Raw genomic sequence first — 20,519 nt, 5'->3', positions numbered from 1 at the left:
CTGTCCTCCATCCCTGCTGCCTTGCGCTTCTTCATAAAAGCTAAGGTTCTCATGTTGAATGGAAGTTTTCTAAGTTGAAGTAAAAAGGGAAGCCTTTTTCTTAAGGAGGTCATGCCTTCACAAAACAGTAGGCAAGAGGTAGTTTTCATTCTTTTCTCCTCAGTGTCCTTACATGACGCTTCAAAAGCCTCTGCTTTTTTATGTTTGATACAGTTTAATGATAAAAATGAAAGCTTTACGTCAAAAATGAGAGCTTTCCGAATAAGAAGGAAGGGTTGTGGGTTTCAGATTTCAAAACCGGTTTTTGTAAGGTTTGGTATTATTTCACTGAAAAGCTCGGATTTTTTTAAGGCTTCATATGTTCTCTTGACTATAAAACAATAAGCTTTACTTAAAAGTCTAGAAACTTTTCAAAGGTTGGAGGAAAGGAAGGAGTTTTATAGGTTCTTAAGATCTCAATATCTGCTCACGATGGTTGTTTCGGCGTGGAGACTGTTCACAGAAGCCTAAGGCGTCATTCTGTTACATGCATTTTGTTCTTTCCTTTTCCTGCGTGGAGGCTGTATGCAGAGGCTTAAAGCCCTACCATTAAATTTAAAGCCCTATCATTAAATTAATCAAACAAACAAATCAATCAACCAATCAATAAACCAAAATATAAATAAACAAATTCAATGTAAAATTAAACCAAACACACTTAAATTTGAGACTTTAAATTTCTCTTTTTTTTCTTTTTTTTTTTTGCAGTTAAGCCAAAATCTCAATAGATTATGATACTTTCATATTGTTAATATATCAATACATCCATAGACGCAATTGTAATTTGCGAAACTTAAAATAAGATATTAGTCAATTTTGATGTTAAACACCATGATTTGATTTAACAGCACTAAATATTCAGATGGAAAGTGTGATGAATGTTGACGGTGATGGTTAGCTGGTTTTAGCTTTATTGGCTTGTGAGCCTTCACGAGAAATCCCGCAACCTGGTATTTATATCTGCATAAAATACTACAAACAAAGGTATCATAAATAAATGTAACTTTATTTCTCTTCAACGTGTCACTCAATGCCACTGAGTTCTTAATCCAAGTTTGTAGTCTCTGCTTACATAAAAGGGTAGTGTTTATCAGCCAAACACCTGTCTATTTCAACTTTCAACCCCCTAAGTTTAGAATTAATAAAACAAAATTAAATAAAACAATAGTTATGTCACATGATCAAAATTTTAGATTATTTTCCCTTCCCCACTCTCTAGACTCTTGCTGTTGATTTCTTGATTATTTGCTGGTCATGAAAAATGTTTTCACGGCTCCGTTTCCATCCTGAAGGGCTCATTTGACAGTTAACATTAACATATTTCCCACTCACTTGAACATGTTGCTATAGTTAAATGATAATGAATCTAGTAATCTTCAAAAGTGTAATTATAATCTTTCTTAATCATCAGTATATATAGTCGTACACGTCCTTATTCAGGAACAAATTTGTCTGCATTTGTAATCAGATTTAATTGACCACATGAATATGATAGCCACTCAGTGCTCTGAACATTCATAAAGAGAAGGCTTTTTTGTCTAAATTTTATAGGTAGAAAGTCATTCAAAAACTCTTTTATGGGTAAATTTTTTTTTTTTAAAATTAAGATGATATTTAGAATACATGTTAAAGCCTCTGCAAAAGTTACTACTATTAGCGGCCAAAGAAGAAAGATTTGAATATCCAAGTTCTTGGCTTCAAAAAATAGTATCAAGAGATATAGTAATTTAATGTTTTTTGTCATTGTTTCTTGAAGGGATCAAATCATAATTGATGCAAGAATTCATTTCTGACAATTGGATTGGAGATCCTTTTACAAAACAGGTGACGTTTTATCCTTTTTACAAAGCCTGTAGTTGAAACACTTACAGGTTCAGTTATATAATTCTGTTGCACCAACTTTTAAACCACAAAAGCAGCAAATACGAAGTTAATTTATACAAGCTAGGAAGCTAGTTGATCAATCTACTTCATATTTGATCTTTTTTCAACAGTTAAAAAGCTAAGCCCATATACGCAAATCAAAGAAAAATCGCATAAAAATACAAACAAATCTCACTGTATTTTCTAATAAATTTGAAATGCCTAAAAATTCTAATAAATTTCTGAAAATCTTCAAAAAAATTACTTAATTAAACTGGTTAATTCAAGCTCCCAATTATAATAAACTTTAGCAATCAAAATTTAAAAAGAAAAAAAAAAAAAAGAAAAACATACTGTAATGTAATCAAGAGAGACTGATAGTTAAGAGAGAGGGACAAGCGGCAGATTGAGGGAAAGTGAGACGAGTGACAAATTGAGGCAAAGTTTCTACTTCTCTTTATGGGTTTTTGGAAAAGACATATAAAGATTTTGAGGAGACGAAGATAAAAAATATTTTGGGTTTTTTTGCGGGATTTTTGGTTTATTCAATAGCTTTTTTGAAAACATGTGTTTTTCTAATTATTGTTAATAATTTGGTTTTTTTTTGTCCTGAAATTATTGTAATGGCTTAAATAATTAAAAGAAAATTCTGATAAATTGTTTAATAGAATAGTACGAATTTGTCTCTCTAAAAGAAATGTATTAATTGTATAGCTTATTAGTCCGAGCATTGACCTTATTTGTGGTTGCACCAAACTGATAGCGTGTCTTGTTTTAAACAATTGAAAATATTATGAAGCATAAAGGGAAGCTGCCTCTTAACAAAATTAAAAATCCTGTGAAAAGTAAATTATATTTTATAACTATAGAAGGAAGCATAGAGGGAAACACCCAAGAAAATTGAAAATAGTGATAATATTATAAAATATTTAATAAAATATTTAAATTAAAAAATTTTTTAGTACAATATTTTAATAATAAATTTATTAATTAATATAATACTTAAAAATTTTATTTAGACTTATTATTATTGAAAATTAATTAAGTTAAAAATTTTATTTATTAATAATTATAGTTTTTTAGAAATTATAGCTTTTGAGAATTTTTATTAGAGGAAAATATTATAAATTAATATTTTTTGAAAAAGAAATTAGGAATTAATTTTTTTGGAGTTTAAAAATAATCATCAGTATATAATATACTTATACTAACGGATATTTATATACCGTCAGAAAAAATTTACTTACACCAACGATTGTACAAAGTATTGGTATAGATATTGTATATTCTAATGGTATTAAAAATCCATTAAAATAAATATCTTTTACTAATATAATTTGACTGTCAATATAATTAAGCGTCAATATATGATAAATTTTATGTACTGTATACTAACAAGTAGATATAACTTTCGGTATATTTTATGGTTATATTGACAATTAATTACCTCTATAGGTATAAGTACCATTTACCTATGGATAATATTTATTAATTGAAACTTATACCGACAATTAAAATACAATTTGTTAATATATAAATATGTATACTGACAGTTATTTATATATTATCAAAAAAAGATCAATATATATTGACTAAAGAATAAAGTATTAATATAGGCACTATCTATATTAGCAATAACAAAATTTTGTTAGTATAGATACTTTTTACTTACATAATTTGATCATCAGTATAGATAAATGTCAATATATAATATATTTATACTAATGGATAGTTATATACCGTCAAAAAAAGTTTTTCTATACCGATGGTTGTATAAAGTGTTGGTATAGGTATGTTATATTCTGTTGGTATTAAAAAACCATTAGTATAAATTTTTTTTATTAACGCAATTTGACCGTCGGTGTAACTAAACCATAGTATATGAAAAATTTCTTATAGTGTGCCTATTGTCTTGCTTGTTTATGGAAGCTTAAAGCTTCATCATTTTATGTTTACTGGCTACTCTAATTGCATGCTGGCCATTAGGGGAAGAAGGTTTAAAGTTTAAGTTTTTCTTTTCTTGCTTGTTGTTTTTACGAGAGAATTGCTTGAAGAAGCCCCAAAGCTTCAACCTTTTCATATTTTTTTTCTTTTCTCTTACATATAGACTGTTGGGGACACATGTGGTTTTACATATGGTTGATTCATGGAAACCAAAAACCCCATTTTACATCCATATCAGTTGTTTCTTCTGCATGTTGGCAACTTTTAGGGTTTATAGCTTTACTTTTCCTTCGTGCTTATTGATTTTGATGAGTTTTGTGCCATTTACTTCTTGTTGTCCACGAGGGTTATCTCTTCATGGCTCATTACTCCTATTTTTTGGTTTACTCTGGATTATGTTGTGGTCTTCTTTTATGTTTTCTAACCTAAATAAAAAAATAAGAAAAGGAAAGAAGATAGTAAATGTTTTTTAAAAAGAATAGGTAGGAACGGTAGTGACGTGCCTAGGAAAGCTAAACATGATCTTTGTTTCTTTTTCTTACCATTTAGTTACTACACAATTTAGGGGTTGTTAGCCTTTAGTTTGTTACCAGTATTTTAAATTCCCTAATTGTGTAACAAAGAGAAGCTTGAAGATTAAAAAAATCATCTATTACTCATTCATCTCATGTAGTCTCATATTATTGCAATATGTCTTGTGTCAGTTGGTGTTCGTTTATTTGTTTCATTCATTACTTCATCTCATGAATGGTAGTTATTTGTTATTGCCCTTATATCCTAATTATCCTTGTAGACACCCAATTTAGTCCAAGCCTGAATCAATTGTGCCTAGTCCAATAGGGTTAGTGAAGCCCAAGGTTAGGATAATTAATTAATTTATTATATTATTTATTTATTTATATTTATTTATTATTATTATTTTGACTTTATCTTTTTTTGATTAATTCTCGATTAGGAGATAATAATCATATTAAATAAAAATAATAAAAAAATAATGATGAAAATGAATCTTGCCTTGAATAGGGCTACATATAATCATAGTTGGACTTAATCCTTATAAAATAAATCTAAGGGTTAATCTGATAACCTAAAAACCCAATCAAAAAGGGAATCTGGATTAGTCAGAGACTCTAAGATTGATTCCTTATAAATACCCATATTGATCAAAGGCAAAACATAGAAAAAAAAGCACACAGAAAGAAAACATAAGTAAAAAAGTTTGAAGGCAACTCTAGAATTTTTAGAAAATTTTTTGAAATTTTTAGCCCTTTTTTTTTTGGAAATTTTTGAAAAAATTCCAAATTTTGGTGAATTTTTCTACGACTTTCGTACGATATTCAAAGTTTCCAGTAAAGTTTCCAATTTTTGACCTTTATTTTCCAGAAATCGATGAACTTCTGACCAAATTCTGGCGACCTTATCCAGATTTCAACGAAAATCTCATAATCCGATGAAAGATTTAACCGACATTCTTGAATCTTAGAGAGAGAAGGAGAGAAAAAAAAGGGAAAAGAAAGAAAGGGAAGAAGAGATTTGGTGAAAAAGATTGAATTTAGCCTTTTATACTATCACAAAACGACGTCATTTTGGGCGTTAAAAGACTCCAAGATCCACGCGTTTTGATTCAGACCAACCAGACCCGAGCACAACCCACTTTTGGTCAACCCGCGTTCCAACCAATCTTCAAACTGAGTCAAGCTGAACCGAATCACCTGAGCCACGCCTTCTAGCCGTTTTTATACCTCAAGTCGAGCCGTTTTAGCCGTTGAGCCAAGCCGCAACCAGGTTATTTATTTATTTATTTATTATTATTATTATTATTTATGCTTATGGACTAAATTAGAATTATTTGGTATTCTTATTTTTTAAAAAATTTAAATTTAAATTTAAATTTTATTTATTTATTTGTCAAATGATTTTCCTAAAATAAAATTTCCAATTTCTAAAAAAAATATTTTTGGAAAAAAATTGAAAGTATCAATTTTCCTTAGAAATAAATTTTCTAAAAAATATTTTTGAGAAAAAGTTAAAAGTATCAATTTTTCTTAAAAATAAAATTTTAAAAAATATATTTTTGAGGAAAAATTGAAAGTATCAATTTTTCTTGAAAATAAAAGTTTAAAAAAATATATACATTTTTTAGGAAAAATTAGAAGTACAATTTTCCTTAAAAATAAAGATTTTTTATAAAAAATATATATTTTTTTTAAGAAAAGTTGAAAGTATCAATTTTTTTTTAAATAAAATTTCTAAAATAAAAATTTTCAAAAAGTATTTTGAGGAAAAGTTGAAACTAACAATTTTCTTTGAAATTAAAATTTCAAAAAAAAAAATTTTTTTGAGGAAAAGTTGAAAGTATCAATTTTTCTTGTATAAAAGCATGAGTTTTTTTTTTTAAAGATTTATATTAATCATTATGCTTTATTCATTTTTTTTTGAAATCTTGTTAAATAATCCGACGATGGAGCCTCTGCAGATGAAACAATAGTTTTCTTGTATACTCTTGAGGTGGAGGGATTTTTTTTTAATTTTTTGCCAAAAGTATTGGAGTTAATTTAAGAATAATTTTCAATAATTAATTACTTTGTAAAATTTTTAAAGCTTATCGGATAACACGAAATTGAGCTTGTATCATCTTTTGATAGGTGTTATGAGGGTACTATAACCTTTCTCACTTGTAACCGAACTTTCAAACTTTGTTCTAGTTAATAGACCCGAACCTATTCTTTTAGGGACCCTTAGTCAAGCTTAGGTGTTCCTTGAAATGATAGATTCCTTAAGTGATCAATCGCACCTAAATATAAAAAAAAAATATTGGTGGTGACTTCTTAAGTCAATGTCTAGCGATAGATCCCTAGATCTAAATGTTATGACAATCATTTATGATTTTCATTATAAAGATTAATTATTTGTATCCTTTTTAAAATTGACACATAAATAATTTTTTTAGATAATAAAAAAAGAAAATATAATTTTGATAACTTTTATTAGATGTTAGAAGGAATTCAAATCATGTTTTAAAAGATTAATTTTCTTGAATTTTGTCTTGATATTAAGGAATTAAAGAAAATTTTTTCTCACAAAATAAAGTAAAATAATAATAATTTTTCCATCATTATTTATATTTACTTTTTGCTTATTTAATAACTTGTTACATGCAATAGAGTTATAAATTATCATTTATATGTCATTTTTAATTATGTTTATACATTTATATTTGGCATTTGTATTCTTTTTAAAATGTCTCTCTAAAGTATTAATAAAAATTCAATTTTTAAAAATTTATGAAAATCGAATTTGTTTCGAAAGTCTGTTTAAATGTTAAAATTTTTGGAGAGATTCATAAAACCCTAAAATCAAAATGCTAAATCCTAAAATCAAAACCCTGAATCCTAAAATCAAAATCCTAAACTAAAGCTTTAAACCTTAAATCCTAAAACAAAACTCCAAATCCTAAATCTACCCAAACCCGAAATCCAATCCAAGTACTAAAAATTATTCCAAAATTCAAAGATTCATATGAAAACCACATATGAAGTAATATGTTCCTAAATGTCACATAGAGGATATGGTATTTAGGAAATTTTGCTTCATTAAATTTTTCATATGATTCTTAACCCAAAGATAATAATAAGATTAAACAAAAGAAAAGAAATAAAAATGAGATCTTAAGTATAAATAGTTGCACATAAACTCTATCTAGAGATTGAGAATCTAGTGGTCTTTTTATACTTAGAGACTTGATTTCAAAAATCACGTCTCATCATCATGCATAACATCCATTTGCATAAATTTATCTTTAGATTGTTGTTTACGTTCGTTTCACATATTTTTGTCTTTTAATTATTACTATTCATTTGTTATCTGTGGCATCATTGATTTTTTGCACAAAAATATTTTTCATGAAAAATATTACTTTAAATTTATGGATTTTTGAAATAAAACTAAAATAATATTCTAAATAAAATAATTCTTAGTACTTTGTTTAGATATTGAAAAGTTATCAATAATTATTATCTGCAAAAATGTTATTTTCATTTTAAAGAATGTCGTGGTGAATTTTAAATAGAAAGAGTTATCTTTAAATTTTGTATAAATGTTAGAGAATTTTAAAGTAATTCTTTAACCTAAAATTTTTCACAATATTTCTAAATAAAGACTTTTAATAAAATTATTTCTTTTTTCAAAAATTGAAGAGAATTATTATTAAATTTCATTTTGAAACTATTTTTATCTAACACCAAATATAACACATGATTAATTGGTATCCTTGTTTAAAACATACACTGTGAGGTGCTAATCATTCTTTACAGATAATCGTATTACCAAACCAACCTTTGTTTTCAAAGACCAAAAATATTTTTTTGATGAACTTAAAATTCTTTTTTTTGGTTTTATTAAAAAAATAAATATTTTTAGATGATCAATTATATCTAACATAAAAAAATTGATGACGATTCCATATTTTTAATTTCTTAAATTTTCATGTCCAATCAGGTTAATGGACACACACGCTCTAACAACCACCCATTCCACCATCTTTTCTTTCTTTATTTTTATCTCTATAAGGTGAGTTTCAATTATCCTGAATAACTTTTCACTTTTTTTTTCCTTTTTCATATTTTTTTATTCCAATTTCTTTAATTTTGTGAAACAGGCCAAATGGAAAAAAATCTTTTGTTTTGGTTTGTTTTGTTTTATATTCATAAGATGAAACAATTTGATTCCAAATATAATACGTGGTTTTAGGAAATACCTGTAAGGTTGGATAGAATACAATCGAGTCTACTCCGATTCCAGTTTAAGGAAGATGCAGAGACAAGAGAAATGGAGCTTGACTTTAGATTTTAGATACCTAGCAAAAGCACAACATTGGCTAAAAAGACCAAACTTTTTTTTTCTTTTCTTTTTTGTCTCTCTTTTAATGTTTCTCCAGGTAATTTAAACACTAACCCTAAACTTTAATTCCTAATTGTAAATTTGCAATATATTTTCCATAAATAAAACCTCAAATTTGTAATCATATAAGGTAGCCATAAATGCAATGGATAAAGATACAATTCATTCAATCTATGTGAGAAACACCTCATTCTCAAACCTAAGTCTTCCATTGTTAAATGGTTCAAAGAATGGTAAATCAATGCTTTTTTATTCAAAATTCTTAATACTTTTGTCAAATTGATTCTCACATCGTTATCTGGTACTGTTAACAAATTACACTTTTTTAAAAGTTATTTTTCATTTGAATATACTATGGAATATTGATTTAATAATTCTTTTTAACTTGCATATATGTGAATTGGATATCTTAACCAAGACTTTGACTTGATTTTGTGCTCAAATTATCTATATCATGACCTTGTGATGCTTTGTATTATAAACAATGTCAATGAACTGTTTCTGACCTCAATTTTGTTTAGGTTACCTTAAAATTTTATAGCAATAGGTAGAAAGTGCATGATTTCGAAGTGGGTAAAAGTTTTTGTTTTTTTTCTTATGTATTTTTTTCATTCAATACTTATTTGCAATTGTGAATTGACTTCTATTCTTTTGTCATGTATGAGTATACATTGTCTATGCATATGCTTTAAAAGATTTGTAGCTTGGAATAAAAATAAAGATTATTTAGAAAATCGTGACGTCATGCCTTTATTCTTTCATCATGTAAGAGTAGCTATTGTCTATGCATATGCTTTACAAGAAGCATAGCTTTGGAATAGAAACAGAGATTATTTAGAAGGCCTTAACATTATGCCCTATGAGGTTGTTTAGGGAAAAGTAAAGTTTTGCATTTTATTGATGTTGAAGTATGCTTGTGAGGGATTAAATCTAATTCTTTTAACTATCTATTTGTTTGATGATAAAAGTATATCCATGTGCTTTTCACAATGGCTTTTTCAGCCTTTCTATGAGTCCCTTCATTGTATCTTGAAAGATAATATATCTTGTGTTTTTGGTTTTTTAATTTGTTTTGACTAATATATTCTATGGATAGTTTTAAGCCTTTAGAGGTGTGGGTAAGAGGATTATTTCGAAGGACACTATTGTTGTCATTATTTTCTTTATAGATTTTGTTTGGCTAAAAGCCTCAAATCCAATCACACCAGTGGAAGCAAAATCAAACAATAAATCAAACACACAAGAGATAATAATTTAATGTGGTTCGATCCAACTGACCTACATCTATGGATGAGAAACAAGATCCACTAGTTGTAAAAAATTACAAACTTACATCAAATCATCAACCTCACTCAACAATCAATATTCATAATACATTCTCAATCCCTTCTAGTCCTATAGAGTATTCTTAACCCAAACAAACACAAACCCAAACCCTTGTGCACCCTTTCAACATAACCAAACACATACCCATATGTTTCCACACATCATACCTTTGTAAACCCTCTCAGTCTCCTCTAGGTCACTCACAAACAAACATACACACCCATAAGATGTAGAGCCCCAATACTCTTATGAGGTGTCTATCCTACAAAACCCTACAATTCTCTTATATTTTTTTCTCATGCCTAACTCTGTAGAGACTTCACCTATTTATAACCATACAAACTTGTCCATTAAGAATCTCTCTCCTCTTAGAATTCTTCTCCTGTAAGTCAAACTTGCCTATTAAAAATCCTTTTTCATTTAAAATTCTTCTCTTGCAAGTCAAATTTACCTATTAAGAATCTCTTTTCTCTTAGAATTCTTCTTTTGTAAGTCTTCTTGTCCATCAAGTAATATCTGACAAATCTCAAACACATCTCTAACAAATCTCAAACAAATCTCTTATGAGATTTGAGTTAATATTCCCAACAATATCCACATTAACTCAAATTTCATCAATCATCTGTCTTTATGCTAGACATGCTTGGCTCCACCTGTAATGAAAGTCTCACAATCATTTTTTCTTCTCTTGTGTCTTCACGCTTCATACAAACCAATTCTCAATCTTTAAAACTTAAACTCGAACTCTTCTTTTGAATCGAGCTTTTCTGAACTTGTTTATTCTCATGTCTCAAACCATGCACTTCTCAAACCTCGAACTTTCAGCTCTTTCACGTCTCGAACCTTCGACTCTTTTCACATCTTAAATCTTTAACTCTTCTCACATTTCAAACATTCAGCTCTAATATCACTTATTGGGGAACACCACAACTTTAATATCATTTGTTAGGGATCACCACAGCTCTGATACCATTTGTTGGGCTAAAAGCCTCAAATCCAATCACACCAGTGAAAGCAAAATCAAACAATAAATCAAACACACAAGAGACAATAATTTAACGTGGTTCGATCTAACTGACCTATATCCACGGATGAGAAACAAGATCCACTAGTTGTAGAGAATTACAAACTTACATCAAATCATCAACCTCACTCAACAATCAATACTCATAACATACTCTCAATCTTCTCTAGTCCTATAGAGTATTCTTAACCCAAACAAACACAAACCCAAACCCTTGTGCACCCTTTCAACATAACCAAACACATACCCATATGCTATCACACATCATACCTATGTGAACCCTCTCAGTCTCTTCTAGTTCACTCACAAACAAACATACACACCCATAAGACGTAGAATTCCAATACTCTTATGGGGTGTCTACACTATAAAATCCTACAACTCTCTTACATTTTTTTCTCATGCCTAACCCTGTAAAGACTTCACCTATTTATAATCATACAAACTTGCCCATTAAGAATCTCTCTCCTCTTAGAATTCTTCTCTTGTAAGTCAAACTTGCCTATTAAGAATCTCTTTTCATGTAGAATTCTTCTCTTGCAAGTCAAACTTACCTATTTGAATTTTCTTTCTCTTAGAATTCTTCTTTTACAAGTTTTCTTGTCCATCAAGTAATATCTGACAAATCTCAAACACATCTCTAACAAATCTCAAATAAATCTCTTATAAGATTTGAGTCAATATTCCCAACAGATTTACCCCACTTAACCTTCCCTGTCTTCTTGTTATGTTTAGAGAACACCTTAAAGGCATTAAAAAAAGAAAGAGAAAAAGCTTGAAGCACCAAACCCTGAACTAGGCCTACCACTAAAGTTCTTTTCCTTTGCAACTATAAAGGTTGTGGTGCTATGCTTTGACAAATTTACAGATAAAGAAGTTTTCAATAATCAGTGGGTTTGACGAAACTTATTTTCTCCAACATTATATAAATCAAGATTTTGGGGATAGGTATCTTATTTTGTTTATTGGTTTTCTCACATTTCCATTTCATATTGTTAGATGTCTTATTTTGGTCTACCTTTTATTGGTATGTGCAAATTTACCTTTTTAAAAACATATAAGTATAGATTACAGTGCTATTATAATGAACTAGGTAATTTTTCTTCTTTTTGTATTGACTTCAATTAATTTGCATAAGATTTTTCATTTATGAGGATTTTTATCAACTTTTAATGTTAGTTGAAAGCAAAGTTACAGGACAATTACGTAATTTGATGTCGATATGATGTCTTAAGACTGTATAATATATCCTATAAGCAAATTAATGAATTTTTATAGTTTTGTTTACACAAAATTGTTGTCAGTTCTTGGAAAGACAAGAAGGCCTCAAGAAGTTTTCAAGGATTTTAATCTGATGCTTGTAATTCTTTACTATTTTATTACTTTATGCAATGAAGAACCATTTTTAGTATATATGCAATGTTGTTGGTTTAATACTTATTCCTAAATTGTTTAAGGAGATTGCCATATATATATATATATATATATATCCTTATTTAGCTGCATATCACAATATTGCTAATACATTTGGTCAAGCTAGTCTTTTAAAGGAATTGTTGAACATAATTGAGTGCATGGGGCAAAAAATTTCTAAAATAGTTGAGAATGAGTGGTCTAAGACCTAATGGAGCAACGGATGGGCTTGCAATTTAGGTACTTATAATCTATGATATCTTCATTCACATTTTGATCTTACTTTTGGTCCTAAGCATTAAAAACATTTTAGTATTGATCCAAAACTAGAATCATGGCCTTTTGAACGCTATTGTGTGTCTTATGTTCATGTGCTAACTTTTGTTAGTTATTTTTCCTGCAATAAAATGTTAATCAACTCAGCTTTAAAGCTTTAGATGCCAAATAGTGGCAAAATACATTTAAATGGCCATTGTTTATTTTTCTCTACAATATTTCTTGTAAAATTGTGGAAAAAAATTCTCTAACAACCTAATGGCTTGATAATGTCGTAAATCTTAATTATACATAAAATCTTAATTGGATTTATTTATTAGAATTTGAATAATAAGCTAAAGTCTAGAAAAATGATTACATGCAACAAAAAAGTTAGCAAATAAAGATGGGATCTTTTTTTTTTTTTTTGTTATTCGCTACTTCATAATGTGATATTGTTTCTTTTAGTTTTTTTCCTTTAAGGAAAAAAAAATGGAAACAAATGATGAAATGAGAACTATGTAATGCTTAAGAGAAAGGTTTAAGGATTTGCTATACCATCCAAATGAGCAAATTTATGATTTGCTACACCATCAATTGTGAAACCAACTCGATAGAGTTGCAAGTTAAACCTTAGATTATAATCAAAATTGTTTTTACTCATTTAGGAATTTTAATTGTTCTAATATATTTTATTACATTCTTTACTCATTTAAGAATTTTAATTGTTCTTGCATAGTTTAAAACAAATGTATTGAAAATGATGGTATAATAAAAATTTAATGGGCAAAGATTTTTTGAAACTGTAAAGAGTGTTAATTTTTATAAAAATTGTAATGAAAAAATAAAGAATTTTCATGACGAGACAATATTGTTGTGCAATGATTTTGGTTAATAATATTTGTTGTTCCTAATATTAATAAGGTTGTTATTAATTTGTTTACCATTTATAACAATAAAAATTTCGTTGTGAAAAGATTATTTGTAACAATAGTATGGTTATTAAATTTTCTTTTGTTATTGCAAAAAAATTTAAAAATGATAAAATTGTGGTTTTATAAAAAATTTTTACAACGATTATTGTCATTATGAAATTACTTATTGAAATGATAAAATAATTATTGTCAAAGATAATTTATAACAAAAAATAATATGCCACAAAAACTTATTAAGCAACTAAAATAATGTTTTGCATTTAATTTTTTATAATCCAATAGGTGGTCGGTAAAAGAAAGTTTTGATAATCATATTAAGCTGTTGCTTAAACATAATTTATTTACCAATAAAAAAAGTCAATCAATAGGATAAAGATGTTCTAAAAATAAAAATGGAAGCTATGTTGCGTACCTCTTACATTAGGAAAGAATAAATGGATTATTCTATTTTTAAACAATTAACTAGTTTATCTATGTATTTAGGATTAGATGTTATCAAATTATATTTATTTATTTACGAAAATTGTGTACGACTTAATCTTTTATATTTATGTATTAGTATTTAGATAGAAATCATTTATCAAATTGGCATAATTTTAATTTAGGTTTCTATTTTCTATATTTATTAGCAATGCTTATTTAATTAATTAAGTTGTCAAGTCTTTTGTGTGTGGTGGCTTTATTAAATTTCATCAATTAACAATATTTTACAATTCCGAATAGATATAATCAGAAATAACATCAAATAAAAATATAAAGATTTATTTTAATTATTAATATTATTTATTTCTCATTCCATTGTTTTTATTTCATATCCAACAAGTACTAATATTATAATAAATGAGCCAAATTAAAAAAAAAAAAAAAAACAAATTGTCTTTTTATTTTAAATGTGTAGGAAGCTCATGCATGTTCTTATGCTTGGAGAAGGCACAAGCAATCTTTGGCCACTTGGGACAAAGAATTGTACGAGGAACAGCCTTTGCTCAAAGCCTTATGTGCCTTGTTCTTCAATTCCTTGACTCTCTGTTCCTCATTGTATGCCCTTCCTTTTCCATCATGATTTTCCTCACCATCTGCTCTATCTCAACCCTCCTAACTATTTCGTTAGTCGGTGACACCTTTGGTCGAACAGCAATCTCAAAATCCTCTTTTTGCATTGCAGCATTCATTTTTTGCTCTGCATAAAGTGGCCATGCAATCATTGACAACCCATTTGAAATGCTCTCTCGAGTTGAATTCCATCCGCAATGGGATAAAAATCCACCCGCTGATGGATGGCTCAGGATTTGTGCTTGAGGGGCCCACGTTGGGATCACCAAGCCTATGTCTTTGGTTCAAGTGAAAAACCCTTCAGGCAAGTAATCTGGGGTGCTATCTCCATCGTTTTTTCCTATGGTGAAATAGGCCCCAAGAGCATCATTCTCTGATGGCGGACGAACGACCCAAATAAATCTTTGCTGGCTTTGCTCTAAACCCCAAGCCCACTCAGTTATTTGTTTGCCCGATAGAGTCCCTCCACTGCCAAATGAAACATAGATAATTGATTCAAGAGGTTGCTTGTCAAGCCAAATCTTTACTTGTTTATCTAAAACCTGCTTTCCATCTTTCCTGACCAGTGGACCAACTGGATAAATGGGAACCTTAACAACTCTCCCCAAGTAGTTATTATCTCTTAGTGCTTCAATGGTTGAGGACTCAAGATCCTCCCAAGTATTAATCAAGATCCCATCAATCTTAGACATATCGGATCCCATAAGTTGGAACTCATCAAAACCATCGATGCTGACTTGCAACCAGGAATTTTTAATGGCTTTTTGCCCTTAACATGGTCCTTGAACGTTACTTCTTTATCAATGCTTAGTCAATAGAACGTGACAGCAAGGAACCATGCAGTAGTGGTGTTGAACATGTACCTAAGCATGCCAAACTCGTCCGCTATTTCAAAAGCATCAGCTCCAAACAAGTCCACCACCAAAGCTATGAGGCAACACTTCATGGCACCAATTGAAGACCTGAGACTTGGCAACGACTCCCGCATGATCACGAGAAGTTTTGCCACTACATGTGCACTAGGGTCGATTAGGCCTGAGATTTCCACCGATGGGAGTGCAACAATGTCGAGATTATTAGGGGCTGGTGATTTGAGGAGCGAAGTTGAGGCATGATCACTTGCAACAACAAAGACTGTTGCATGAAAATCATGGTGAGTGACCATTCGTTTGTCAAGCTCCAAGACAGGAATGAGATGTCCCATGCCAGGGCTCGCAAGCAGGGCAGCATGAGGCTTAACATTCGTCATGGCTATGGCTGAAAAAATAATTGTTGGTGGACAAGAGAGCCTAGTTCAATTGTTAAAAATTTAGGGTTTTGGTTAATGGTAACTAAACTAATTTATAGACAAAACCATTGCATTTATTACTTGTTTCCTTTTTCATGAGCGAATGTCTTGAATTAATGGTAATTGATACAATTTATGGTATTTCAAATTTGAGGAAAATAATTTGAGAAATGTTGGAGTTTTTTTTCCTCTAATAAGGTACTTGCAAATTTTTATTCTCAAAATAAGGTATTTTTATTCCTATTTCTTAAAATGGGATAGTTTTTGCCACGTTAGCATTTAAGAAAGGCTTGACTTCTCGCCTGAAGGATTTTCTTTCCCCTTCTATCTTTTCGTCCTTTACTTAATTGCTTTATCTATTAAACTTTGGTCTCACTTACAAATTTCAAGGTTTGACACTCAAACACTGCTAACAGATTAAACCAAAGCTGAGCCTTCAAGCGATATTCAATTGAGGGATTACACTCTCTAAACCAACTGAACTATAACAATTCAATTTTACTTTTTTATAAGGATAGAACGCTGTCATTCACGTTTCAAAAGATATATTTTTCAAGTTTAACCCATTTAGTTTAAACAAGAATAACACGAAGCAAAAACCCAGTATGAATTCTCTGTTTTACAACCTATATTCTGTCTTCAATTTCTCCAAACTATAAGAACCACCACCCTCTCTGTTCCTCTTCTATTAAGGTGATTTTTGTTTCTCGTTCCAATTCTTATTCATGTCTTCAACGAACGCCTTGGTTTCTGCATCAACGTCCGATGAAAACACCATTTTTGTTAACTCTTCATTAGAAAGGAATTTAACAACAGCTTCCCAAGGAGCACTATTCTTGGGAGAAATTTCAGAGAGCCAAGACGTTTCCCAACTATCATTCTGAGAGTTGTATCTGTCTTTTATGGGTGGTTTAGTGGAGAAGGTTTGAAAAGGGCAATTGAATTCAAGTGGGATTTAACCAATTTTGATTGAATTGTGTTGATGGTTGGCTTTGTCAAGGATTTGGCAATCCAATTAAAGGAGTGCATTTTTTTGGGTTTCATCCAGCAAAGAAGTGGGCAAGAAAAGAAAGAAAAGGAAGGAAAAACAAGATCAGGAGAGAAGTCAAGGGCTTACGAGGCAATCAAATGCTTACATGGCAAAAATACCTTATTTGAAGAAATAAAGATTTTTAAATACCTTATTTTATGAAAAAGCTCAGAAATATTGTCATCCTTGATGGCTTGCTTCGGCCAATCCATCCTTTATGGTTGATAAAGGTACCCCTTTGACCCACCTATTCAATCATTGACCAATTGACTCCAATATCTTGTTTGGATTCTTTTCCATATTTCATTAATTCTCCTTGAACTATAGGCATGCTTTGTCTGTGATTTATTTGGGCATTAAACATGTTATTGGTATGATTTTTTTTTTAATGGGTGGTTTTATTTTTGGTGTATTGTATTGGTACGAGTATCCCATGCTGCTAGGAATTTTTACACTTCTCATTAGTATTCCCACCACTTTTTTCACCACTTTTGTTCCAAATCTTATAGTCTTTGACATGACATATAATTAATGATTTTTTTGCCAGAATTGTAATATTTCAAATTAGTTGATTTACTTATAAATTAATAGACCCTACATTTGAATTTATTTAATAATTATATATTATGACAAGAGTACAAAAATTTAAAATAAAATTGATAAGAGAAGTAACATAATTTTTTTTAATCTCTTGATGAAATTTTACTGCCTTTTAAATTAAAAAAAATTTCTTTTAATATTTTTTTGATTTGATACTATTAATTATATTTATGCTTATCTTTTCATAAAATAGTACAAGTAAATTCATGCATGATTAAAGCATTAATCCATCAATATTTTCTTGGCAATGAGACATGATCTCAATCCTTAATTTCAGCTGTCACCGAAAAATCATGACTATTGGATTCGCATGCATATGCATCATCAATCTTACTTCACCTAAAGTTTTTTTCCTCACCGATATTTTAGATTATGTTGCAAAGGAGCTCGAGATAATACTATGGCCTGGTTAAAAAGTTTATCAAGACTTGATAATTCAAATTACATTAACACGACATAAAATAAAAGTAATATAAAAATATATATAAAGATAATACGATTTAAAATTTTAATAAAAAATTATATATAAATTTAATAAAAATAATATATATTTTATATTTTTGTATCGACATAAATTATAATATATAATTTTTTTATAAAATATGATATAAAGATATAAATTATCAATTTATATGATATAAATACACAAATTATTAGTTTCAGTGGCTAACTTTATGTTTGGCTATATATTTGGGTTAGGCATTCCCTTCCCCTGAAATTCTTATAACTGGCTGGAGAATTGAAATTAATGGGTTAATTTAGGTTCTAAATTTCTACGCAATGGGCTAGCTAGGCTAAATCAAAATTAAAATAAAGTGGACTATTCGTCTCATACATAAGGGGTAGTACAATTTTTTTGAGAGACAAATGCAAATACAACTAAACTGATACAGAAAACATTAACACAATACTTGAGCCAGTGCTTTAGAAGAACCATTCTCATTCCAAGCTTTTTTTGCACTCAATTTTAGTTCCTTGACTCTAGCCCTGATTGCATGCCCTTCCTCATCCACCATAATCCTTTTCACCAACATTTTTATCTCCTCCCTCTCCACAATTCCCTTTGATGGCAATGTTTTCGATCGCAGAGCTATTCTCAGATCTTCTACCAACAATGTAGCACTCATTTTCTGCTCTGCATATAGGGGCCAAGCTATTAAGGGCACTTCATTAATGATACTTTCTAAGGTTGAATTCCACCCACAATGGGAGAAAAATCCCCCAACAGCTGAATGGCTTAAAATTTCTACTTGTGGAGCCCAATCTGAGATTACCAACCCAACATTGTTGGTCCGGTCCAAGAATCCTTCGGGCAAATAGCTTGGTATGTCATTGTTGCCATTTCCAACTGTGAAAAATGACCCATCACCGGATTTTACAGCCGGTGTTCTAACTACCCAAATGAACCTCTGTTGGCTTAGCTCTAAACCCCAAGCCAACTCCCTCATTTGCTCCTTTGACAGCACCCCTCCACTTCCAAATGATACGAAAAGCACAGATTCACTCGGTTGCTTGTCTAACCACTCAAATAACTTTTTGTTTGAGTCAATTGGTCTGGTTTGTTTTGTTATTGGCCCAACTGGATAGATTGGTGCCTTGCTGATACGACCCCAGAGCTTATCATCCCTTAAAGCAGCAAGCGTTGCAGGCTCCAGTTCCTCCCATGTGTTAACCAAAATCCCATCAGACTTCGAAATTTTGATGGCCATACTTAAATATTCTAAGTACTGCTGATCAGATCGGGACAGCATTGGATCGACTACTTCTTCAGGTTGAACTGGCCTGCATCCAGGGATAAACAGACCTTCCTTTCATCAACATACTCTCCGTTCACAGCCTCATGTAATATTGGAAGATATATAGTCAGCGCAAGAAACCATGCATGCGATGGGACATAAACGAACTTTGGAATTTTAAATTCATCAGCGATCTCTAAAGATTCATTTCCGAAGAAATCAACTATGAGAACAGTTGGAGGGAATCTCAAAGAAGACATAGCAGATGAAAAAGCTGGTCTAATTTCCCGCATAAGAACTGCTATTCGTGTAAACACAGCAGCGTCAGCATCAACAAGGTCAGAGATATTGGGTGGTGGGAGCACGATGACTTCACAGAGCTTCAGGCTCATGGATGACTCAATGACCTGTGACTCTGCCGCTGATGTTCCTGAGGAAACAACAAAGATCGTTACCTTGGAATCATGGGCAGTAACCAGGTGCCTTCCAAGTTCCAGGACCGGGATAAGATGACCTAGGCCAGGGCTTGATAATATCACTGCGTGAGGTTTGGCCTTTGCACCCTCCATATCTGAAACTAAGCAAAAGTAAGAGAATCAGAGGAAAATGTAAAGTGGTAAAAGCATATAGCTAAAATGAATAATTGTCATAAGCCTAAAGTCATGAAGGTGAGTCTTTGAATCCAGATTTCTTTTCAGGGTTGCACAAGTTCCAAAATACGATGATTTATGGTGGGTGGTGACAGATTGTGCGAAATATCTTATGAAAATGGCATTAACGGTGGAGAGTTCTTGCGTGGGGAAGTTTAAATGTATCCACGCTTTTTCTCCATATACCATTTTTTTTAATTTTTTAAGTAAAATTATTAAAATATTAATCTCTTATGAAAATGGCATTAGCGGTGGAGAGTTCTACCTTGGCGAGTTTTAAATGTATATCTATCCACGTTTTTTCTCCATATACCAATTTTTTTTTTTATTTTTTAAGTAAAATTATTAAAATATTTATCTCATAAATTTTATAGCACATCTTAAAAATCCATTTTGAAAATACATCTCACAAAATCATAACACATCTTAAAAATACATTTTTGAGAAACTATAACACTTATCGA

At 30.1% G+C, this 20,519-nt stretch overlaps 1 protein-coding gene and 1 pseudogene across 1 annotated transcript; both read right to left on the bottom strand.

Moving 5' to 3' along the window:
* Positions 1 to 14,547: 14,547 nt before the first annotated feature.
* Positions 14,548 to 16,034, bottom strand: LOC111293267 (anthocyanidin 3-O-glucosyltransferase 5-like; annotated as a pseudogene).
* Positions 16,035 to 18,277: 2,243 nt separating this feature from the next.
* On the bottom strand, positions 18,278 to 20,228 carry LOC111292185 (anthocyanidin 3-O-glucosyltransferase 5-like). The gene is given in 2 exon segments (XM_022884436.2): positions 18,278 to 19,479; positions 19,482 to 20,228. Coding segments are annotated over 2 exon segments (1,404 nt in total). The 5' UTR covers positions 19,975 to 20,228; the 3' UTR covers positions 18,278 to 18,568.
* Between the last annotated feature and the right edge of the window lie 291 nt (positions 20,229 to 20,519).

This window comes from Durio zibethinus, chromosome 10 (assembly GCF_047325235.1).
Source record: "Durio zibethinus cultivar Kanyao isolate XHJ-2024 chromosome 10, ASM4732523v1, whole genome shotgun sequence".
NCBI lineage: Eukaryota > Viridiplantae > Streptophyta > Magnoliopsida > Malvales > Malvaceae > Durio > Durio zibethinus.
This window is presented reverse-complemented; position numbering and strand designations above follow the sequence as displayed.